The sequence below is a fragment of the Amblyomma americanum genome, chromosome 10 (assembly GCF_052857255.1).
Source record: "Amblyomma americanum isolate KBUSLIRL-KWMA chromosome 10, ASM5285725v1, whole genome shotgun sequence".
Lineage (NCBI taxonomy): Eukaryota > Metazoa > Arthropoda > Arachnida > Ixodida > Ixodidae > Amblyomma > Amblyomma americanum.
In genome coordinates, this window is record NC_135506.1 from 33,694,566 (window position 1) to 33,720,138 (window position 25,573).

Sequence of the window (25,573 nt, forward strand, 5' to 3'; positions counted from 1 at the left end):
TCCAATGGAACGGAGGGCACCACTCACATTCGTACAAATAAAGTTATTACCACCACCACCACCACTACTACCCTCCGCTACGACACTTCTTATTCCTTCTAGCACTACCTCCTTCCTTCCTTCTCTCACAGCGCGGTTGAGGTTTCCGTTGAGAGGTGTGACAGTTACTACTTTTTTCCTTTCCTCCAAATCGTTTTTAGTCCACTAGCGCTATTTGGTGCAATTTGCGATTTCGGGCATAGTACCTACGTGCGGCCCTGAAGCCTGCTTTGTGGCAGGCAGCCCACCCACTCACCGGATTGCCACCAGGTGTGCACACCTGGCAAGCCTTCACCTGGGTGAAGGCCTGGGTGAAGGGTACACCAGGGTGAAGGCCTTCAAGGTTAAATGCATTCAGGGTGAAGGCTTTTAGGTCAAATGCCTTTAACACTTAAGGGCCTTAAGTGCCCACCTTAACACGATATTCCGCGCTTAGACATGCTGAACCGTCAATTTTTTTCCCCGCCTCTTTTAAGTTAGAGTAGGCTGAGAAGGCCGAGCTACCCCGTTAAATGCCTCTTGAAAAATGCTGTTGAAGTCATTAAAGTAAAACCAGTAACATCAGCGGAGGGCTCCTGGAGTAAAGCCCCCTCTATTTTCGCTGACGCTAACCTGGTCGACAGAAAAGCCTGGCGGGACCCGGCTCCGCTAAGAAAGCGCCTCAGCGCGCAGTCGGGAATCGGAGCCGCCGAGTGTCACGGTTTCTGAGAGAACAATGGAACGTTTGTGGAGTCAAACTCTCGGGGAAGGCTACTGGCGCACCGCATGCTGAGAGCTACGTTCGCGCTGAACTCACAGGCTGTTAATGAACTGTTCACTTTGCGTATGGCTAGCGGAGCTCAGATGCCGCACTTGTGCTGTGCGGCCTCTGTATTCTGGGCCATAACTGGTGGAAGTGGTGCATCCGTGTATTGTGGCCGTTTTGTCGCGGTGTCTTGTTCTTGCAATGCTCGAGCTTAGTGGAAAAAAATCGGAAGGACTAGTGATTGGTTAGAATGGAGAAGCTGGATCGAAATGAACGGATAGGATATAGGATAGGATAGGATATAGGATAGGATATAGGATAGGATATAGGATAGGATATAGGATAGGATATAGGATAGGATATAGGATAGGATATAGGATAGGATATAGGATAGGATATAGGATAGGATATAGGATAGGATGCGAAAACTTTTATTTTACAAGAAAAAGAGGACAGCTATAGAGGGCTACCCGCCAAGACGACGGCCGAAAGGTCTCGACTCTCGGCGACGGTTTCGGCCAGTCGGACGAGTTGTAGCTGAGTCACCGGGTCAGAGCACAGTAGTAAGACCTAGCTCCCATTGGTATTTCGTCTTTACGCCTCGTCCCTTCCGGGGGGCATGAGGACATTCCCATAGTATTTGGTCCAAGGTGGCCTTAAGTTCGCAAGGTGGCCCAAAGTTCACCCGCGGCGGTGGCTCAGTGGTTACGGCGCTTGGCTACTGATCCGGAGTTCCCGGGTTCGAACCCGACCGCGGCGGCTGCGTTTTGATGGAGGCGAAACGCTAAGTAGCTAGTGTGCTGTGCGATGTCAGTGCACGTTAAAGATCCCCAGGTGGTCGAAATTATTGTGGAGCCTTCCACTACGGCACCTCTTTCTTCCTTTCTTCTTTCACTCCCTCCTTTATCCCTTCCCTTACGGCGCGGTTCAGGTGTCCGCCTAAATATGAGACAGATACTGCGCCATTTCCTTTCCCCCAAAACCATTTATTATTATTATTATTCGCAGTTCGCATGGGCCCAATGACCTGCGTGTCCTAAACTTCCCTTTGTCTAATAAAGTTTCCACCACCACCTGGCTCAGTGTCAAGGATACGATTCCTGGACGTTGAGCCGGGTCTTTATAAATACGATGTAATTTTCCTTCGTGACCTGCACAGCATTTGGCGAAGCAGGATGGCTGCACGGCACTGCGATGGAGATGCGCGGTCTGTCCTAGATTCTTCAAAGAAAACATTTTTAAGCTGCGTGCAGTGTACAAGGAGCTATGTTTTGGAGATAAAGAACCTGAGCTAGGGCAGCGGAAATAAATGATAGCAGCCAGAATGGAGAAATGAAATGAAAGAGGTGAGGGTGCTGGTGGTTAAAGTTTATTTGAATATTGCAGAGAGGTTGCGTGGGGAGCACTCCCTAGTGGGCCGCTCCCCTTACAGTACTAGGTGGAGTCCCTTATTCAGGGACCCTATTGGTCTGGGCCGCCACTCGAGCTCGCTGAACTAGGGCTTGTTGGGCCGGTAGGTCCAGGCAGCTGAGCAGGGCCGCCTCCCAGTCCTCTCGGGAAGGGGAAGGGGTTAGGGGCGGAAGAGAAGGATTGTGTTGGCATGCCCAGACCATGTGGAACGTGTCAGCCACCTCCCCACAGAAAGAGCAGAGGCCAGAGAATGAAGTGTCGAAATGTTTGAGCACTGCCGGGCACAGTAGAGTGTTAGCAAAAAGTCTAAGCAGTATTCTCTCGTCCGCTTTCCCGAGTTGAGGGGACAGGACGAGAGGATAAGGGGGAGGTAATATACACAAACTATTTACATAATAAGAAATGTGTACAGGTTTCGCGCATGATTAGTTTATGATGAAGCGGGCCGTAGAGGCGGTAGAAGAACAGCAGATTGGGCGAGTTGGAAATGCTCCATAATAGCAACAAGGACCAAGAACGAAGGGAACACACACAACGGCGGGCTCCGTAACAATTTGGACCACCTGGGGATCTTTGAACGCGGCTTCCGTCTTGCGGAAAGGAAAGTAGAAGTGTGGTAAGTGTCCCAGTCTCAGTGGACACCTCAACTGCGCTGCTGACGATGGGATGGAGGAGGAAGTGAAAGAAGGTAGAGATAAACATACAGGCGCCGTAGTGGAAGGCTTCGGATTAATTTCAGCCGCCTACGGACATTTGTCTTTCGCATTTCGCTCCCATCGGAACGTGACCGCCGCTGCCGGCATTTCTCATTTTCAGAAGTCAAAAGCAGTAACCAGCCACCACGGCGGGTACAATTTAAAAATAAAACACGCACATTCAGTATTTTCGTAACGCGCCAAATAGCTTCAGTTTTATTCACAGAAACGATCACTCGTATGCACGGAAAGAATTTGCTCGCCGCAGAAACGCACTACTTATTTTCAGACACTCGGAAATGTTTTAGCTGCAAGCAAGGCTCACTACGAATGCTTCTTAAAGCCGCACGATCCTTTTTATTCTTTTTCTCTGGGGAACTCCCGTTCCATTACCCAGTGTCAAGTGACACGCTCTGGCGGTCGCATTACGGTCGCAAACGGCGCTAGGCATTCATCATCGCGAAGAAACCCCCCACGCCGCGAACGCTGAAGCCGGAAACAGTCGACAGCAGTCTACGCTGTGGCACGCGGCGTTTTCTCTCGTTTTGCCATCTCGCGAGATTGTCGCCGTGGCAACGTGAAAGCGATCGCAGCGCCCCCTCTTCATCCCAGCGCGCGCGTGTCGAAGAAAAAAAATCGACGCGCGGTGGCGCTGGCGCCGACTCGTCTGCTGTTTTCCAAATGGCCGTGCTTTGACATCGCAACAACATGGGCTCTCAGTGCCTTTGAAGAGGAGAGAGATGTTGCTTTCCCGACGTTCCTGACAGCGCCTGTCGACCTCGAATTCCGAGCGTGTTACTAAGCGGCTGCCTCGCGCCAGTCAGAACAGAACATGTCGCTTAAGGTGCGTACGCGTGCGGGTCGATCTGATGACGCTGCGCATTTCAGTTCTCTAACGTGTTCTCGTCAATGCACTACGTTTTCCTGAAGGTGAAATTAATTAGTTTATGATTACGTTACTATGTGGTTCACTTGTGGGTCACACTCTGTTTAGCGTTACAGCTAGAGCAAGAGTAACTTTGACACAATGAGCAACAACTGATACCAGTTAGAACGCAAAATACGTAGCTCTAAAATTCGTTATTTGAGGCTAGTGGTTCCTCGTTTGCCCCATTTATTTCTGTTATTCAGAACGGTTACTGGTGAAGCTGACTGCAATATTAATCTTGGATGCAGTGCATTCAAAACCTATTACTTTATTTGGCCGGTCCAATTTAGACGCAGATGTTCGTGGCTGTCAAATTCTGACGTGGGTTGTGGCGTTAGAGCTTAAAAACATTACACGAAGGCCACTAACTTTATAAGCAGTTATTTGGTGAATTCTATGAGCGGTCGCTCTTGCGTTTGGACATATATATACTTTAATTAGAGCGTCAACAAAAAATTCCAAGCGAGCAGTAGCCTCACAGCTTCGCATCGACTGATGGAAGTGTTTTTGGCGTGGTATGTGAATCAGGCGTTTTCTTTTTCTGAAAGCAGACTCGCAAGAAATAACAAAAGGTGAATAGGTGCTTAGAAAAATCGTTTGAAACCAACTGGAAAGCCATTAGAACAATTGTGCTTCCGACTGGTTCCATCTTTAAAACTTCCTATAACGCTGTTCTTTTTTTTAAACTAAAATGTATACCGGAATATGCTTCCTCTTTGCATACGTCGTCAGTAGAGCTTACACCATTGCCAAATGCCTTAGGGCTTGCTAGACAGCTGCCACGAATCAACAGTTGTTATATTTGTGTGTACTATCAACCTGTGGAGTGGGCATTCTTCCCTAGATTATACTCACGCTTAATTAGGGTGCGAATAAGTGCACAGTGGGCAGATTTTAACCTATACGTTAAATATAATATTCCATGCGTGATTAAAACATGTACATTTCTAATACAAGTTTACAACTAAGGCACCATTTCCATCCAAGGGCATGTCGTCCTCTCAATGTCAACTTTCTTTTCCTTACTTTCATTTTATTCTCCTCGTATATATCTTGCAGGAATAATTTTAATGTTCGTGCTTTCATGCTAACGTAATTTGCGAAAAAATTCAGCATTGCGGTTCACATCGTCGTTTGCATAGCGCCACAAGAACGCTGCAAGTGAGCGAGCATGCTCTGCAGTGTCGTTTACATCAGAGAACGCGTTGCGCATTCGTTGCGGCTTTTGGTTTTCTTGGGCTCCTTACAAGGATACTTTACCACAAACCAGGATGTAATGCTGCAAAGCATAACCTAAGTTACGTGCGTGTTCTCTTGTGCTTGTTTTATTGCGATGCCAGTTATTAGAAGCTAGCACGCTTGAATGAGAAACAGTGGCGCTCATGTGTGAAAACGCTAAGCTAATTTGCCGTGCTGCCAAAACACTGTTCTCGAAAAACTTTAATTGCCAGAAATACGATGGACTTCGTCACTAAATTGCACTCCGTATATAAGTCATGCATGCAGCTGCGAACGCTTTTTTTTTTTACTTTGCGCAGAAAATTATCGACGGCTACTTTTGCAAGCGAAAACAAACAGTAAAGAACGTCAAAAAGTCGCATGTGACGGCTCCGTGTCTCCCACGTCGCCCTCCCCTCCGCGCTGAAAATGGCGGCGCCCTCTCGCTGAGGTCACTTCCAGTGCGTCACATGACGTATAACTACTTCCGATGTTTGCTTTCGCGCTAGATTTTTCTTTTTAGCGGCTGTCGCGAGCGCTGACGTTCGTTCGGCAATACCCATATGTGCTCCGAAAAGGAGGCACAAAGAAGTAGGGTCCTTCATTAGAGCCGCCATCGCGTGTCCTCCCAGCGAACGTTGGTACCGAAATAACCGGCTCCATTCGCCATGAGCTACTGCCGGGTTCGCCCGGAAATTGACCCGCCGTCGTCAGCCTCGGCCGTCATCGCGTCGCGTCAAGTTACCACCAGCCACTAGTGCGACATTCACTAAACAGCTTCTCCAATGAAGATGCCTTTCCAGGGTTTCGCCGGCACGAACTTTACCTACTTCTCTTCACAGAAGGAAACGCCATCGGCGCAACTCCTGCACTTGGCAGCGCTCCAAGGCAACCTGCCTCTTCTGGTGAGCGTGCTTGACAGTGGCAAGGTTTACGTCGACTGTAAGGATCAGGTGAGCATTCGTCGGTGCTGAAATCCGAATATGCGAGACCGTGCGGCAGAACAACCACGAGAGGCGCGACATTGCGACTCTCTCTCTCTCTCGATGTCGCGTTCTCAAGCCGTCGCTGGCAATGAGTATAATGTACATACATACAAGATTATATGCTATCAGGATCCTTGCCTGGATAGCCATCACTCTCCGAAGAAGCAGTAGTCTTTTAATATGTGTTTGGGATTTCTATCAAGCGTCATGCAGTTAACGATGAAAGCAAACCAGTTGCTTCTTCCTGGAATCCATATGCAAACAGGATTCTGTGACTGGTCTCCTTTCAGAACCCGAAATGAAACGGCCTGGTTATCGCGTGAGCGCTTTTTATGAAGCAGTGAATTATTCCAGAGAGGTACTGCGCGCTGCGGCATGCGAACGAATGCAGTGTTTATTCACGTGTGTATATATCTTGTTCCGTTCCGAAGTCTTGCTGATGCGCGACTTTCCGCCGACTCTCTAAAACCGACACAATGCACGCTTAGCACCCTCAGCACAGCATGTATATGCTATACTTGCATATGTGTTGTTGTGTTTGATGTTATGGGTGGTCGTCGGCACACGACAAAAACATTTTCCACCTGTTGTATTTGCTTTTCTTTAGGAAGGAACTACTGCCTTGATTCTTGCCTGCGCAAACAGCAACTTCGAATGTGCCAAAGAGTTGCTCGAACAGGGAGCCAACCCAGCAGCAAGGAGAGTTGTAAGCGTTTTTGCGACACCGTAATCACTCCTTTTTCACTCTATAATCTGTGAAAAACAGGTCAACCTAACATGTTGCTGCTACTTTCTGCAGACTGGGACCACAGCCCTGTTCTTTGCTGCTCAAGGTGGCTACCTAGACATTGTCAAGTTGCTTTTAGAGCATTATGCCCCTGTCGATGCTGCAAGCGTGGTGAGTTTTGTGAGGGTTCAAACACCATCGGACCTCCTGTCTAAAACAGATGGCTGATTGTTGCGTTATTCATTAAGCATTTGGGAGACCTTGTCATTTGCCCAAGTTGTAGCCTTAGTGTTTACTGTGTTGCAAGTTTTATTTTTAAACCTGTACACGCCAGTTGCAGCAGAAACATAGTTCAGATTCGTGTTGTGGCACCTTGTCAGTTCTTAACATTTACTAACAACTGAATGGAAGGTTTGGTGCTTGATTGTTTTTATGTCTTTTAGGATGGCGGCACACCACTGCTGGTTGCCTGTCAGTGCAATCATATTGACGTCGTCGAAGAGCTAGTCAAAGCTGGTGCAAGTATTCATACACAAATGTCGGTGAGTTTTTTTTCCTTCTTTCTATTTCATTCCCAGTGGCATAGATTTTTGGTACCAAATTATACACCAAAAATAACGTTACGGCCCCATTTTAAAGCTACATCAGGATTTTAAGTGCCCGGAAATGTACAATAAGGTAACTAATGTAATGAAACTCCCAATCTAACAAAATACTTTAGTGCTCCTATCAGAGATGTTCAGGATAGGGCGATGCTATTGGTTAGGGGCATAGGGGAATAGCGGGGGCCCAGTGTGCAGGCGTAGGACAGTAAACGGAGGGAGGGTTGTTATTGTCCTATGTCTGCACACTGGCCCCCCGCTATTCCCCTATGCCCCTTACTGATAGCATCTCCCTGTTCTAAATGTCTCTATTGGCTTTATAAAATTGCATTTCCACTGTAATATGTTACCACCCCTCTCCAGTCTGCCTTGATGAAACATTATTGGTGGCTTTCCTTGCAGGATCGTGCCACACCTCTTTTTGTTGCCGCTCAAAATGGACATTTGAAGCTCGTCACCCATCTCATCTCACTTGGTGCTGACGTCAACGTGAAACGCACGGTACTTATTCCTCATATTTCTTTACACAACACTCATCATACTACGCTCAGAATGAATGAACGAATCTTTAATGCCGTGGGAAAAAGGGGAGGCCTAACGCAGGTGCTACACGTATGTTACAGTCACTAATAGTGACCCCACAGGCCAGCATTCACTACAAAATTCTACAAGGAAAGTATAGTGTTAGGGGTGTCGCCTGCAGGGTCGCCTGCAGGGTAAATACAGTCTTCAAAGGTGCACACTTGCTGTGGCTTGTGCTGGTGCTGGGCTCACAAGTTCCAGAAAATCCCACAAGCGTTGAAGGTATGGGCAGATGTTAGTGACACAGAACGCACACTTGGGCTGCACAATGTTTGCAGAACCGCTGTCGTTGAAGTCGTGGGGGAACGCAGAACTGCCCGTGCGAGCGTTTTTTTTTTGCCTATGTGCTGCAATCGCGTCTGCCGTTTATGAGTCATCAGCCCTGGCTTAGTGAATTAGAATTTGCGCTTCACACTGCAAACATAATGTATAGAGTCAGTGACTTCTGGGACAGGCCTCTGCACACCCTGTAGCCCACTCCAACGCATAAGCTGAGATGTTCCCTGCTCCAAGACCTTCATTAATTTGCACTCATGCCCGTAATTTGAATTGAAGGTGTCCGGCATAGTAAACAGCGGTTCTGTGCAGCATCCACCCTCAGCCATGCTTTGCATGGTACAACGCGCTACTTCTGAGCTTAACGTAACACCACATCATAAGCCGTGGACACTATGCATCCCTGTGAATTTAAGTGAGCGTGGCAAGCTTGCACTGCAGCCGTATGCCAGCCACCGCTCTTAACGTGCTCATACAGGTCTCATTGTAAAGTACTGTTGCAAAGGAGCATAAGGCATTCATTGTGTTTAATAAAAATATAGCCCTCATGCACCTTTCAAAGGGGCCCTTAACAATAATTTTTAAAGCTGCTGTTGCTTTATCTATGAAGCATTCCCTTTCGTCGTAATGTTGCTAGCATGCTGGATGCTGTGGGTCTTAACGTAGGCCATTCAATACTAATGCTTGGACAGTAGTGCACAATTGCACGGCACCTACTTGACTGTTTTATCCTAGGGTGAGCTCAGAAATGCTCTTCTTTATCATTTCGTACAACAAAACTGGCAAGGAGGGGAATTCCATTTTCGCTGGCATGACAAAGGCTGTCTTAATGAAAGTAATGGCGCGGAGGACTGCAAGGGATTGAAGTGAACACGGTAATGGCAGCTGAAAAGTAGGTTCTAGGGCCATTTCTCACAGGCCCTGCAATTTATTATTTGACTCATGAGTCAGCTAGTACAGAAGTCCAAGTTGCAACGCTTGATAAAAATTTCTGAAACCTTGTATCTACTCGCTTGAAAGTCCTTTTCTAAGTGTTCAAAGTAGGATCACTTTCTTATCGTTGCACTGGAGCACCTGCACAGTGATAGCGTAACAATGCTTGAAGTTTAACATGCATCGCATAGAAGCCGTGCTTGTCATCATAATCACACATGCACATGTTGAACATAATAATTCGCATTCACTGCTTGATCCTCGCATGAATGGGGAACCTGTTAGGATTAAGCTGGGACTTTGCAATGGAGATGAACTGACTGTGCTTAGGGCAAGGGTCAGTCATGTGTCATACATCTTTGGTTACAGGCGCGAAAAACAGACACAACGCAAGGCAGAAAGACGGGACGGAGCGCCTGTAACCAAAGATGTACAGTTACCAACTTGCCCAGCAAGACGTTCTTTTAAAATGTGTCATACACATTACTTATATGGGGATTATTCACTGACGTCACTGCGGCCGCCATTTAGTTGTCTATGGAGCACTGTGACAGGCTGCCGACAGGTTTATAGGGATTATAGCCTTCTACTCCGGCCTGCGCTGCTGAAGCTACGGGCTGGATAACAAAATGGGGCCCATTATGTCGCGCGAGTACCTCCTATAATACTTGAAGACTAATCCAGTGTTGGGTTGCCCAGTAGAGCAGCTGCTGAAACAGGTATGTTTCCAGAGTTAAAAGAGATTGTAAACACCTGGCATGTATGGAGACATGTTCTCAGGAAAAACAAAGAATGTATGTCATCCATTCCTTCTTCAGTCTTATTGCTGTGCTGACAGCCATTGTGCTTGCTGTCTGAAACTTGGAGAGTGTTTCTACTTCCAGTCCTTGCATAATCTTTAGCGCAAAATTTTCTGGTATCACAATTCAGACGTTTCAATTTGAAACAGCTGCAACCTGATACGAGTGTTCTGGTTATGATACTTGCACATCTGTCTTGCAATTTCTTAATACTAGAAGTTAAAACTGTCATACCTGGATTACCTGTCATTGGATGGAGCAATCCAGGATATGAATGCTTGTGTACACCTGTAGTCACATTTGCAGGAGTATTGGTGATGTTCACTACCTAGAGGGGGCACTCTGGTTTCTCCAATATGGCAGCACCACGGAGGACTCCTTCTTTGCGCAGCCTGCATAGAACCATGCTTGTTTTCAAATTTCACGATGGACTCTTGAGTTTGTCAATGGTGGTGACCTCATATGAGTCAGTCTTTCATTTCTTGACAGTGTAAAAGGACTGAACAAGAGACAGAGAAGACCTGGCATGTGAAAACGGCTGCCATGATTGCAGAGCAGTCAATGGTGGATGCGCACTTTGGAGAGAATTTAAAATCAATAACATCGCTGTTAGAGACTTGCACAATGGGTGAATGACAGAAGTAGAAGCTCAAATTTTTTCACATTTAGTACTGCAGGTAAACAGGACTCAGCGACTACCATATGGCTTGCACAGAAAATAAGCTAGAAACGTTTTCACTGTCCCATGAGTTTTAACTGAAAAGCTATCTCCGTTTTGCATTTTTCGTGCTCAAAATTTTTAGTGACCACATGCTTCTTTTGATACGAATATAGATTTTTAATCATGTGTAAAGGCAGAAACGACTCTGCCTTGCTCTTGCTGTTTGTTCTTAACCAGTGGATTGAAGACACTTAATGAATGTAAGGTCGCTATGATACAATCTTTTCGTCTGGTTCTATTCGGTTCTTACCATATGCCCATGTGAGTACATGTTTCTAGTCACAGCTAAGGCGTGGGGCTGTAACAGTGCAAGAATAAATATAACAAAAGAGAATTTGAGTAAATATATCAACCTGCCCTGCTTTCCCTGGGTAACAAATCACCATATACGTATGCCGTAATAAAGCCTGCCATTGCTGGGATATCATACGCACAAAACTCCTCACACTTATATTAGTCATATATGCTCAGCAAGGATCATATATGCCATGCTTTCTCTGCATGGCTGGCACCAGCCAATTCGCGCAATGACACTTACTGCTTCCATCTCGTCACCCTGCAAACATCCATGTAACAGGGCTCGTAAGATAGATGTTTGCAGCAGAGCTCTGACGACAGCATCCGAGATTGCTGGTAAACACACTCACGCGACAGAGACGGAACTTCTAGGACTAGTTTGGGGTGCCGCCGCAGCATGGCATCGATTTTGTGAAAATGACCTATAGGCACAAGTTTTTGCTGGGGTGTCTTTGTAATGATGCCTAAGGGGTTAGTATACTCTATATGATAACGTCGGGCCTAAGACACCAAGTCGATACTGCTTACGAAAAGAAACACTTAGAACGCCATGCATACATACAAAGTATGGCATGCAACACCTAAACTACCATGTCCCCCTATTTTTAAATAACCTAGGAAACGATTGATTTCAGGGCACGTATTTCAAAGAACTCACTAAGAAGGTTCCTGCTGGAGAGTGAAATAATAAATACGTAACTTTATGATTTCTCCTTATGTTGCTTTGTTAGAATACAATAATTTGACTTTCTGTTTGAGTGTGTGCTATGTTTATTTGATGTATTTTATATGCTTGTTAGTGTTTTTACAGTTTTATTTTCTGTTCATTTTCAACGTTTGCTGTCTGTACAAGATGTATGGTATATGCTTGCAAGTTTTGTGTGAAATTGCACCTTGTCTGCCATTACTGCTCGATAGGGCAGGAGCCCCTGTCAGGCTACATCTTTAGCTCCTGCTTTATTGTGCATTTGTTACCTCTATAACAAAGCAATGAGTAAATTTCAAACTTCTGGATCACCACATTTTATTCCTCTACGTCCAGCAAGAGGGTAAAATTCAATTAGAAATTATTTAATGCTCACTGGTGAATGCTTTGCAGTGATCTACGTTTACTAATGCCTTACATATCATTACAAAGAAGGAAACATGCAACCAAATATTTTGTGCCTATACTTCTTTCAAACAAGTTTGGAGTTGTGAACAGAGCTTCTTTATGCTGTATTGTTGTGTATTCAAGCTGTAGTAACATGTATGTTCATGCACGATTTTATTTTTATTTTGTTATATCTAACAGTTACCAAATTCCTACTTGGTGTTGTTCTCATTTGCAAGTTTTTGAAAGTTGCATGCTGTTCATTTTTGTTGAGGGCAATTGTTCACTTACTATATTTTTTATCCCTATAGCATTACCAGTGCTATTTCCCATTCACTTTTTAATTAATAACTTGCACTACACAGGTGATTAATGTCCTGTCTGCTGGGTGGCTGTTTTAACCTAGACAGATGTCTTTATGTTTTGTGTTCTCGTCTGTGCACTGTGTCACATGCCATCTGCTTTTGGGGGAGTGAGGTGCAGTCAAATCACTTCTTTTCCTTGCTTTCTTCCCGCTCTACACCATAGCTGTATGAAGGTGATCGAAGTAGACAAATATTGTACTCCAAGTTTATTCCTGATGTGATTGTTTTTGTGATTTACAGTATTTTGCTTGCAGTGCCTCCCAGAATTTTGCTCTTGCTTTCAAATAACTGAAAATATTGCCCAATTCTGTGTTTATCTCATTTCTTAGGATGGTGCCACCGCATTGTGGATTGCGTCCCAGATGGGTCACACTGCTGTAGTCGCTGAATTGCTTGCACATGGTGCCGAGGTTGATGCCACACGACATGTGAGTTGCCCATGTTCATTGTGAACTTATGCAGGCGAAAGCAATTGATAGCTTGTGTCTTTGTGCATGGGCACAAGGGCTACTGGCCCTGATGGTCCGTGGACACCAAAATAGTGATCCACATGCGTTGAACTCTGTTGGAAGAGATGGATAGCACTGCTCAACTTCAACTTATCGCCGCGAGTAGTGCAGGTTCAAGCCGTGTGGCATTGCACAAGAAGGCTTTGTTCCATGCAAAGAAACATATCCACATTTTATTTGCTCTCATCACTGTACCCCGGTTGGAGTTTCCATATGTGTTCCTTTGTCACACACTCATCCAGCATGTAATTGTGCCCTCTGTATTGCCTAAGCTCAGGTTAAGACAATTCATCAGGCAGCAAAGGAAAGCATTCACTGCTGCCTGGTGCACTTCCAGTGCGTACACGGGTCCATCAGTGCTACCTGATGCTAAGAAGAACCAAAGTAGCTGTGGTGCCATGCAGTGCTTGTCAGCAGCCATCCCAGGGAGAAAGCTGACAATATCTGTATGCTATTTCATGCTTAGTTCTCCTACCAGCTATGGGATAGACCATTTCTGTTTCTTTGTCACAACCATCAGCCAAGCTGAGTTGACAGAGGCTACTCGCCATGACCTCCACTTGTTCGTTTTTATTCCGGTGAATTTCTTGAGCTCATTGCTCAAGTTGTCTTTCGTTACATTTCTTATAGCAACACTAATGTGTTGTTGTCAGAACAGTAACATACATGCTTCGATTTGTTTCTTCACATGCACAACCCAGTGTATGAACAGGTGGGGACTTTGCCACGGCTTTCCTAAACGCTGAAATCAGCTCAGCTTTACGAAGTGCCTGGCTGCTTCATGTGTGAAAAAGTAAAAAAAAAAGAAAAACCTGACTTATGACTACCTTAATGCAAGGGAAACTAAGAAGAATGTGAAAGCTGTGTAGAAGACACTACCAAAAAAGAGTGACGATGTCACACAACAAAGGAAGATGTGAATTTTGCAAAGATGGGGGTATGCATGTTGAAAATGGCACTGGCGTTGATTATCTGTCTAAGATGTAATACTGATTGGAGTTTATGGCATAATTTCCATGCGTCCACCTGTGCCAACATCTCACTCCAGCAAGGGTTGTTGGCGCTCAGACATTAAGCCTCTAACAGACACATTTTTTTTTTTGTGGAAAATGGTAGCAAAATGGTCATTTAGTACCAGTGCTGCCATCTGTTGGCAGAACAAAAGAATGCTTTGGACGAGCCCTACTCGCCTTAAGCCAATCACAAAATGCCAGAAAACACACAAGCTATATTCGTCGTGAGCCAGAAATGACAATCTGCTTATGACAAGTCTGGCTCGTCCAAATCCGTTAGGGGGTTAATGGACAGTGAGGACAACTGAGGTCAGTTATTGTTCTCGGTAAAAATTTGGGGTTTATGGGGGTTTAACATGCCAGAGTGACTCGCGCTATGAAAGAAGCCGTGATGGAGGGATCCGGATAATTTCGGCTATCTGGCATGCACCGACATCGCACAGTACACAGGCATCTAGCATTTTGCCTCCATTGAAATGTGACTGCCATGGCTGGGATCAAACCTGCATCTTTCAGGTTAGCAGTTGACCTCCATAACCTCTGAGCCACCATGGCGGCGCTCAGTATTCTCTGGCTGTTGGTGCCTGTCCAGCAGGAAAACACGCACTTATCGACGAGAAAAACGGATTTAAAAACCTTCCCGCCAATAGATTTAAATTTGTCACATCCTCACCAAAAAGGATGGGTTGCTACCATTTTTAAATCACAGTGTAGCGTAGCCTCCGAGATCCATGCAAAAATTTGGTTTCAACGCTCGCAGCTTGGTTGCGAAATTGGCCAGGGATGACGACACCTGCATTTCGTCTTTTTATAACAGCTCCGTTTTCATAGAAAAAGGTCTCTTTGTGATTGAAACGCTGTGCCCTAGCGATACAGGCCAACTTCTATTTGTTGTCAGTGTCCATTTAAGACCTTCTTAGTATGAAAAGTGCAGTGTATGGCTTTACACTTGGTGCCCATTTTCTCGCAGAATTTCTCCGCATAATGGTTTCATGGTTCTACAATGCAAATACCATGTCTCACATAGCGTAAAAGGCTATGTGAAAGCATGCACAGTGATCCCCCCCCCCCCCCCCCCCCCCAATCCCACCCTTCCCCATCTCCCTCTTCCTGGGAGGACGCTGTGCAAGCCTCTAAACCGACCGGCTGACGGTGATAGACCGGGCCAAGCGTGAAGCTCCTGGACTGCTAGGGGCCCTTCCAGGGTACTACAAGAGCTTCAACCAACGTCCTTTTAATAAAGTTTGTTTCTCCCCATCCTCCTCCTCCGTTCTACTGCAACACAGTAAACTGTAGATTGTTGTGGAAAAGTTTTTCTCGTGCATGGCTCGATAGCTAACGCTTGCGGTTTCATTTCTTTCCTCCCAGGATGGTGCGACGCCACTTTTCAAAGCAGCGCACAAGGGTTATGCCGGCCTGGTTGAAATCCTCGTCAAGCGTGGTGCCTCTTTAGGCCTCCTAAATGTACGTTGTTGCTGAAGGTTAACTGATGCTCAAGCGCCCTTCGGCTTCTCCTGCAGTGCTCTTTTTCTTCTCTACTGCTCCGTTTTTCTTTAGAGGGGATCCAATAGTCACCACTAGAATAGGATCTCTACTTGCAGACCCCCCAAGCAGGAGGCCTCATCTTCAGAAGGCTTAATGTTTTCCCTAATTAGGAGGTCAGAATCAGGCTTCTTGTACCAGGCCAGCAGTTGTCGACAGAAATTGATTGTCTAAAAAGTAAAGAAATCCTAGGAAGGACAAAGAACTGGCAGTAATACTAGCTGCATTGCACCTGCCCATGAGAGCACTCTCTCCCAAACCCAAATCGAAGTACATGGCTTTAGATGGCCATGTATTTCAAGCACCCGGTTCCTTGCCCACATAGCTGTTACAGCACATAGAGTTTCTCAAAATTGCCTTGAGGGAAGAGGCATAACAGTCTCTTCTTTTTTTTAGAGTTTCTGGAAGAACGCTTCATTCACAGCAGAATGGCTGTGAGAAGTGAACACTTTATATTTGGCTTGGCTTGTATTGGGCCGGAAACTTGGATTCTGCTGTAGAGTCGAAGCTGCAGCACATTGCTCTGTATTGTGCACAGGTCAGATTTTAAAAAAATTAAATTGTAAATTATGGGGTTTAACGTCCTGAAGCTACACATGGGCTATGAGGGACGCCACCTGGGGTTTTATTTCAGTGATGCTTTTTTTATAATTTATTATATTTAACCTTAGTGAATGATGGTGTTAGGCTAGTATAGGAATTATCACAGCATTTCTCGGGGGAAAGGTATATTGTGATGACTTAAATCTTAATTTCCTGCCCAACAATATCTGAGCCAAATATACAAACTGCCCACTTCCCGGCATTTTTTCATCTCTCCAAAGTGGGTGAAATGTTTACAGGGCCTCTTTTCCCTCGAGGTGATGTTGAGAAATTCTGTCGTTATACCAATTTTTAGTTAGTACATACAATAGTTACGGCAACGCTGACACTGTTAACTCGGGCAAGGTTCCATATACACCTATTGCTGTAAAAAAATATCAATTTTAGGGTCTTCATTTTCTTTTTCTGCATAGTTTATTTCCCACAAAAATTATAGCAGATGAGACGATTTGTCTCTTGTGGTAAGTAGCATAGGTTATTTATAAGACAAATTGCAGAGCTAAGGTCCTGCTGGAAAAAAAAAAAAAAAAAGACCAGATCAAGTTTTTTTTTTTTTCATTTCTCACATTGTCACTTTGCTTTTTATTGTTTTGTGTGTGTGTGTGACCTGCATTTCCAGCATATCAGTGATCATAACGGACCAGCAAGCCTTAGCTAATGCCCTGGCTATTAGAACATTCTTTCATTTCCCCAGGTGCCACTTGAAATGCTCAAGTGCTTTTGAGTTTTGTATGCTGTGGTTAATGTGGCATGCAATAGAAGAACATGCCAGTGAGATATCTGTTCACATTTTGTTTGAACGGTAATCCTACAATCGAGCCACGTGTGTGGTTGCGAGATTTCAGGACGGACGCAGCAAATAAAATGGCCAATTTGGTTAAAACTGCTGATTTCTCAGTTGATTTCTTTTTGTAACCACTGGGTCTTCATCTGTCTTGTGACAAAAAATTATGGCTAAATATGCAGCAGAAATCCAGAAAATTACATTTTTTTCATGTGTGAGCGTCTCAAGTTGCGAGCAAATCATTTTTGTGGTGGTCCCGGCACATTGCCACTTCTGCGGGTTTTTGACAACGGAGCACCACCATGTTGGCATCACCATAAAGAGAGGTCAAAAGATCAGAGCTCCCGCTGGTTGCATTGCTGTGTTCCTCTGACCAAAAGCATGCAAGGGAATAACAAGGTTGAATTTCTCAGCTTTCATTTATTCTGCAGTTGGTGTCAGTGGATCCCTTCAGCATTTCTAAACAAGAAGCAATGGAATGATTGTTTTTTTTTTTCATACAAATATGAGACAATGAAGAGTGCAATAAAGTTCTAGATATTTCTATGCAATTGGTTTTTAAAGTTTTTTTTTTTTGTAAGAAAGCTTTTCATGTAAATGTGCATGTTGGAGTTAACTTTTATTCCCATGAGTACTGGGCATCTAAAAAAATAAATAATAGCTTTATTGTGCTTTCTTTGTATTTAATAGCCAGGGGATGCAAGTCGGCTTTCACGCATATGACGCGAAATGGGAACAAGATGGCCGACCATTCGCTTTGAACAGTCGCTACGCGAAACCGCGTGTTCTTGCTTGTTTGTTTGATCCTTCCATAACGTGTTTCGTACCTAAAACCCACATCCACGACACTCTTTCTCTCGCCTTCACTACTCTTCAAGAGTGAAGTCCGCCACCTCGTTTTAGTCAGCTATGATATGTGGGAAAGCCCACTTGTGAAGTTTTGCATGAGGCTCCCGAAGGGGCTAGTAGAGGTGTAATGTAAGAATACCGTCTATTGCATGGTACATTGTAACCAATGCACCTCATAAGTGCACGTAATGGCAGGCGTGACGGGGATCGGAGGTCAAAAAATTGCCTGCCCACGCAGTTGCGGTTTCTGAGCCTCACCGCTAACCCACAGCGACGGTAGCTGTCGGCCCACACTTTTGCTGGTTGCCCGAACCCAGCTGCATGCCACTTTCAGATGCCGACTGGTGTGTCACTGGTCACTTCTTTTTTCATTTTAAAAGCAATCTCACCGTGCCGCAATGCCAATGTGCGTTCCTCTCGCTTATGTCCGCTTTGTTCTTCCAGCATGTCGAAAATACTCGCTCGTCACGGGCTTTTTGCCGTTTGTGCAATGAAACTGTCTCATAAGGTGGTGCCACCACATTTTTGCATTTCCAGCATTTTTTATTCATAGGTGCGGGGCATTTTATAAACCTAACTTCAGATAATTCAGGCATTTCTTCTGGTCCCTTGAAATCCAAATTAATGAGGTTTTACTTGCCATCGTGTTATATTTAGTTTCCTGTCATGTGCCGTTCATGATTTCATGTTGTTACTCATTTTGCATGTCCGCATTACAGTTTGGATACTGCTGTGCTGTCTAATGGAACTGTACACATTTTTGTGCACATCATGTTCTTTTATGATGCTGAGTCGGTCTAGTTTTGTTTATTTCTGCTCAAAAAACCATATACTATTTTGAAAAAAAAAAAATAAAGGCAACAGCATTTGCCTGTGTACCTTTTTCTCGAATTTTTTTTCGTACTGAACAGATATTCGACATTAGATTCAGTATTTGAATCCATTTTCTTCTTTATATTCATATTTGTTATATATTCAAAAATCTCACTATTTGCACGCCCTACTAAATATTGTAACCCTGTGTAAACAAGTGTTTCAGCACCATTCTGGGTCTAAACTCTGTGCGTTTCTCAATGGGGCAGGGGGTCTTGTGAATGGGTTGTCGTTCTTTTGTAGAGCACTCAAGTTGTGCTGTGCAGAACACACAAAGTGAACCGGGCTGCATCCGCTGGGTCTGCCGTGAAGTGCTTATGTGGTCTGTTATTCTATTTGGCCGCATCCACTTACACGTTAGATATTTTGCTGCAGTTGAAAAGCTGTCGCAAGATGTCACTTTGTTTGCCGAGGTGCAAAGTTGTCAAGCACTCTAAACAAGACTGACATTGTGTGTGCAGCTACTTTGCAAAGAATGACTGTCTTGTCAGAGTGCCCCAGAGTGATGCCTGTGCTCTTCCCTGAACTCCCTTCTTTCTAGAATGGTGAGAGTGCCCTTCATGCGGCAGCCCTCTTTGATCATCTGAGCATCATCAAACTGCTGTTGGCAGCAGGAGCAGACCCGCAGTTGAAGAACCAGGCAAGTCTGCGTCCCGTGTGTTTTTCCAGGGACTTTGCTTATCTGTGTTGAGGCATGCTTCAGTGGAACATGAAGCGCAGAGGCGCCTTTCATCGTGATCTCCTTTATAGCACTGAAAATGCTTGCGGTGGTCACGCTCGTCTCGGTGATAGTCGCACCTCAGCTTATAGTTGTGCCAGTACAAGTAGAATTGCATCATGCTAGGGAGGACATGTGACCCCTCGTACAAAGAAAGTAATTACACGTGGTAATTCATTCAATAAGTTTTTTTTATGGCCAGCCAGCCAGTTGTTGGGACGTGTCATGAAGTGCGGTTTAGAGAGCTAAGCGTAGCAAGCACAAGTTGATTGGTTTGCCAAGCAGCATGACATACTACTATCCAGTGCCTTGTTCAGTAATTTGTGTGACCATGCGCCCTGTTGCTTTGTCTTGTGCCTGATTTCTAGGATGGAATGACTCCGCTCGACTTGGCCCATGAGGCTTCCAACATGCAGATCGTCGAATACCTGAGACAACACATTGCGACACGTCGCCTTCCAGATTCGACGCGTGCCTCCTGACAAGCTCTCATGCCCAGGCTCGAGTGAAACCCCAACGTGAATGGTGTTCTGCTGCAGAACCAGTTATTTTTTACCGCCTTAAAAGACATCTGCAGCCTGTGTAAAATAGTTGCCTTAGAATTGCTAAGGTCCGTGGTTCGTGCTTATTTTTTTCCTCGTAAAAGAATCGCAGTGCCCAGAAGTCAAAGGTGGCTTTGGAGATTGCACAACTCTGTGCAGAATGGTCGTGAAAAAAAAAAAAAAATGTGCACTTGATGATTGAAGAGTGTGATCAAACAAATCTAGTTTACAAGGTACACACACAAGGCAGTGCATTAAGCTAATTAATGCTTAATGCTAGCCTGAGCAAGGCACAGGATGGTCAAGGCAATGCAAAGCCATCAAAACATTTGGGGAGTTCCAACAAAATTTTAAAACCAAGGAGTCCTCATAATTCAGTTGCCATGCGTATCATGGTGCCTTCAAACTCTCTATCAAGCTAAGGCTATCACCTGAAATGTGTATTAATTTTATTCTAAAGCCTGCACAGCCGGTGCTCTAAGAGAGGCAGTGCAGCTATGTGACAGCATTTAGATGCATAAAAACATTGTTACCTACACTGCAAACTTACATGACCTATGTACTAGAAAGAGTGTGGATGGTTAGCTGACAAAAAAAATTCCATGCGTCACATTTCAAGCAGCAATGTTAAATGGTGCCCTGAAACACACCTCTTGTCCTTTCCTGCATTACCTTGTCTTTCCGAGCATCCATTTAGTGGGCATTCATTTCATAAGCATCGCTTCTGTTTAACTGCAAAATATAGAACGTTACCATTGGCCACTTTTCTTATCTAAGGATAAAAGAAGCCATTCACGAGTGCGCTATCACTGAGAAGACAAATTAAATGGTGCACTCGCATACAAGTGACCAAGCATTGAGAGCATGTTGCTAGCTGCTTTCATTGGGGCTGCTTTCCTAGCTGCGAAATCCAGACGTGGTCACTGCAAAGAGAAAAAGAATTAACTGTTTTAATTGTGTCTCTGCTTTCTATGTTAAACATCGTGAATAATAAAGCAAAGTATGCCCCCAAAATTAGGGGGACACTTAAATTTTGCCATAAGGGTGTGATGTGACAGCTTTAATAGTTATTTGCTACTTTCTTTCTAGTTGCACACACTGCATAAGTAGTCATACTAGACTACGAGATGAAGATGCACAAGGTCTCTCTTAAACCAAGTTGAACTAACGTGCCTCACTGGCCTGGGGGTAGCATGTCTGAATGTCTGTCTCGCAACCTAAAGGTCATTGGTTCAATTCTGCCCTGTTTATCCCGATTTTCTTTTCAGCGCAGTTAAGTTACTTATATCCTTCATGTCAGATTGAGTTGCGCTACAGCCCCGTAATCACAATGTAACTCAAGTTTCAATCATTTTCATTTCACAGCCCAACCCGTGATGCCATCTCTCGACCAATCCTGAATTAGTGTGAAAGCGCATACAACTTTTCCTTCGAACTTCCACTGTAATGCTGTCGCATTAAAAGGTTGAAGTCAAGGCTCTTTAGACTTGTGTTACCCGATTATGTGTTACGCACCCGGCATGCACAGTACTGTTCTGTCATTATGAAAGCACTTTGGTATGCGCCATGTTCTACGCAGATTTCTATATTTTGCTTAAATTAAATTCGTTTTGGGTGGCAAGGAATGACGTAATGGTGCAGTGGTCATCATGCAAACTTTTGTCCCCTGCCTAGATCGTGTTGAATCTTGCAGAGCTGTCAGATACTGCATTTTACTTTGTGCAAGTTAACTTTAAGTAAAGTTCACAGCAGATATACTTGCTTTGTTGCAACAAGGATTTTGATGCATCGAAACGTCGGTCGACTGTGTAGCCACATGCAGAAAGATTGTGACGTGTTTGTTTAGTAAGCAGTACCAAGTATAATTGGCTTGTTATTTATACTGAAGTTTGGTCTTAACACTGGAAACAACAGTTCTTATGTTAATGACCAGCATAAAAAAAAGCATGATCTCTGCAGCATAAGTCATCGAGGCATCACTTGGCGTCAGTGTCTCAGTTCATCGAGCAGGTATTTTGCATATTGCCATCTCATCTTAGCCTTTTTAAAATTATTTTTCTAATTGAGCCTGGTAAGTGCATATGCCTTGTTGGGCAGTTAAAGAGAGAACAGACTGAAACACATTGATGCTGCGTGAAATTTAAGCTTGCAAGAGGCAGCAGCTCAGACTTTAAATAGTTTTTTCAGAATAATCATGCAGAAATGGGCATTCTGTTTGGCAGATGTACTTTGTAGCAGCTGGAGTGGACATTGCCAGCACTAAGAAAGCAGGTACAATATGGATAATGCTGCAACTATTGAGGTTGAGCAACCACAGCAAATGTCAGTATGTCGTGTGGCAGCACGCCAGCATGCAGTGAACATTTCGTTTTGATCAACTGTTTTCTGAGAGAGCTATTCTTATGCCAGCCTATGCTTTACAGTGAAAGTTTTTCTTTTTTTTCTTTTACTTGCCTGTGTTGCCTGGAACGCGGATTTATAAGCATGTCCAGCATTAGTCTCATCTGTCGAACCAGTACAGCAGGACCTTCAGCTTTTGGCAGAAATATCTGCTGATGCGATTGGACTTTTGGCCTCACTTTCAATGCATTGCTTGACAATGCTGCAGTGTGTTGTGAATTCAGTCTCCAATCTAGCGCAAGAAACTGCTGGCATGTGCCTTTAGAAGGTTTGCTTGTAATGCGTGTGCTGTGCAGAACATTGTTGAGGAACGCACACAAGTATTATACTGTCTATTCTTTCATGAAACCAAGCACAGATAAATCAGAAAAGACAGGAAACTGTGGGCACCGCATTCCGAGACATTCAGTATCCTGCCAGTACTCGTTTAAGGGGCCAAAAGTTGGCAGCTGACGAAACAGCTTGAAACGAAAGTGATGGCGGTGTGTAGGAAAAGCACTGGTGTATTGCAGGAAAGAGTGGAACATGGGTTTGAGAACTAGCTCAAGTAGGTGACATCACTTATTGAATTTAAGAAGCAGAAATGGGTACAGTGGAACAGATAACTACCGGTCTCTTAGAGTGAATATCAATGCTTAGGGAAGGAAAACCTAGCTAGATGTGGGAAAAAAACAAACAGGCAGAATGATGATGTCAAGAAATTAGCAGCAACGGTTCACAGTGGTTAGATCACGACACGGGTGCCCGAAGATCACTGAGAGAGGCCGTAAACTTAGAATGGACTGGGCCCGGCTGACCGATGGCTCAATAACTGTTGGCAGTACTTTCACCTCTGTGCAAAGGAACATCCAGCACGGCACCTCGCTGCTATTGAATTTGCAAATTTTACTGAAAGTGAAATCACTAGCATAGTCAACAGAATGGCTGATTCTAAATTGAGTTTTAACAGGAGCACTGGCAGGTGTGTTCAAAACACTGCAAACAAGCTGTAGTATTAGGAGTGGCAACATCATTCTTGTTGACGGGAGCCAGTGCCAACACACTCCCGGTCTGAAAAAAGGGGGGTTGACGGTTACTTAGAGAATGCATGGAATACTTTGTCCTCCGATTGGCATCTGTGCATGTGACAATTGTACACATAGGAAATGACCCACCCATAAATTCTCCCTAACGTACAGTTCTGTTGGTCCAGCCAGTAGGCATGTGCTGAATGTGTTCCGAAGAGTGGCTGTTTTCGGATGTGGCCCCGGGCTTGCATTACGATATCTGTCACTGAAGTTGTGGGTTGTAAACCATATGCACATTCTCGCTAATAAACTTCACAGTTGTAAATAGTACTGACATCACATTTGTCTTTCTTTTCTTCACTCACAATCTTTCTTCAAGCACTGTCTAATGCTCACTTAGACACTTCATGTGGCCCTTGGTACTCAATGCTTAAAACCTGCTCTCGTAATACACTGTCCAGTGTCATTTTCAACTAGTTAAAATTGCAGTTGTGAATTGTGTGGTCTAACGTCCCGAAGTGACACATGAACTATGATGGACACTGCAGTGGAGGGCTCTGGATTAATTTAGACCACTTGGGGTTCTTTAATGAATTCTGACATCATATAGCACACAGGCGTTCTTGTATTGTTCCTCCGTCGAAACGCTGCTGTCACGGCTGGGATTACACCCACAACCTTGGGATCAGCAGCGTTCAAAATGCATCAGTTACCCATGTGCCATATATCAAGCGAACATGAGCTATCAACAGCTGTCTTGCGTAGGCCTTGCAAATGCAAATAGTTGCCTTAATATTATGCACCAACCTTTGCGACCAAAAATAAAGGTTAGCAAAGAGCCAGTTGGCTAGCAATGTATGTAGCAGTTTTTTTTATGATATAGCTTTCAAGGGTTATTCTGTTGTATGTGTAGTCGTGTATTTTGTTGCCAAATGTTTGGCATATTGATGAGTACTGCACTAAGAGTACATTAAGAAGGCAATAATGGTATAAGGCAAGACAGACCTGGTGTGGTGAATAAATTTAAGTTCAAGGGTGCAACATCCCAATGCAACACATGGGCCAATGAGGGACATCATAGTAGAGGGTTCCGGAATATCCCTTTAGCCACTAACTTGGAGCTGTACTTGTCTTGGGAGACAGTGCCAGTATCGCTGATGACAAGTAAAACTCGTCAGGCCCAATGTTGCACTGTTCTCACCACCAAAGATGAATTATGGTCAGCAATTGCACTGGTTGCAATTTTCAACACGAGAGCTGTAGTTGTTTATTAAAAGAAATGACGGTCTATTTACATGATTAGGCCAAATCTGAATTAGGTGCTGTAGCTCTGTGTGGCCATTGTTCTGCATCGTTTATCATCCACCTGCCACCTAGGTCGCACAACCTTGTGACGTGTTGACAACTTGTCAGGTGTATATATATACACACACCTGGACAGGTTGTGCACAACCCTGTGGGCAACCTGTCACAAACAGACTTCAAACAAATACACACACACAATGGCTAAATGCGGGAAATGTTCACTGTAAGTGCTAGTGCACTGAAACACTTTTCAGGCATTAAGCATGTTTTTGGGGAATTAATTTGGCAGTTAAAGCGTTAATTTAGACTGCCTGGCGTTCTTAACATGTGCCGATATTGCACAGTACCCCAACGTTTTTGCATCTCATCTTCACTGAGGGTGGCCGCTGCAGCCGGGATCAAACCCGTGACCTTGGGACCAGTAGCCAAATGCCAAGGGCTGTGAGCCACCACAGCAAGTTAGGTGTAGTGAATAGGTTTATGCTTCACCATGTTTGCTTTGTCTTTCCCCATCCTTGTCTCTTGCATACAACCTTCCAATACACATTCACATCAGTCAGGCTGGCATTGAAGAAAACTGACTGTGCATTGGTATAGCAATGGCAAATCCAGTCTAAAGTAGCCTCGCATTTTTTTTTCTCCTCCCGCTGGTGGATACTGTGGGGGTGACTTAAAAGCCCCAATACAAGTCAAATAACAGTTAGGAGAGAGCAGAGCCACAAAAAGTTGCATGCCGTGGAGTTGGCTGTTCATAATGCATATTATTGCCTGTGTTTTTTTTTTTCTTGCTAGCAACCTTGAAAGGAAGCTTTTGTTCAGGCCCTGATCTGGTTTTACAACTTCGGCATGTGATGCAAAAGCATGCTCAACAGGCAACCACAGTGCCAATTTGGTTTAGATTTGTTGCATGTTTACTCATGGCAGCAGAGGTGTTCACAAATAGTCTGGAATTGCACACTACAGTTAAAACTTGATCTAATGAAACCCAATTTTACAAAGTTCCCGGCCTAG

At 44.5% G+C, this 25,573-nt stretch overlaps 1 protein-coding gene across 6 annotated transcripts; it reads left to right on the plus strand.

The window, feature by feature from the left end:
• The first annotated feature begins 3,540 nt into the window (after positions 1 to 3,540).
• LOC144107745 (uncharacterized) lies at positions 3,541 to 23,587 on the plus strand. 6 transcript variants are annotated; one of them, XR_013309373.1, is made up of 11 exons: positions 3,544 to 3,733; positions 5,878 to 5,988; positions 6,629 to 6,727; positions 6,821 to 6,919; positions 7,192 to 7,290; positions 7,753 to 7,851; positions 12,747 to 12,845; positions 15,308 to 15,403; positions 19,132 to 19,230; positions 19,677 to 20,576; positions 20,725 to 21,323. XR_013309373.1 is itself a non-coding variant. In XM_077640903.1 (10 exons), the coding sequence occupies exons 1-10, from the start codon at positions 3,722 to 3,724 to the stop codon at positions 19,788 to 19,790; spliced, it is 927 nt and encodes a 308-aa protein (XP_077497029.1). In that variant the 5' UTR covers positions 3,541 to 3,721; the 3' UTR covers positions 19,791 to 23,587. The 6 variants fall into 6 exon arrangements, 4 of the variants coding, with proteins under 4 accessions (XP_077497029.1, XP_077497028.1, XP_077497027.1 ...); XM_077640903.1 differs by having other exon boundaries at positions 3,541 to 3,733; positions 19,677 to 23,587; XM_077640902.1 differs by lacking the exon at positions 3,544 to 3,733 and adding an exon at positions 3,784 to 3,819 and having other exon boundaries at positions 19,677 to 23,587.
• Positions 23,588 to 25,573: the final 1,986 nt, after the last annotated feature.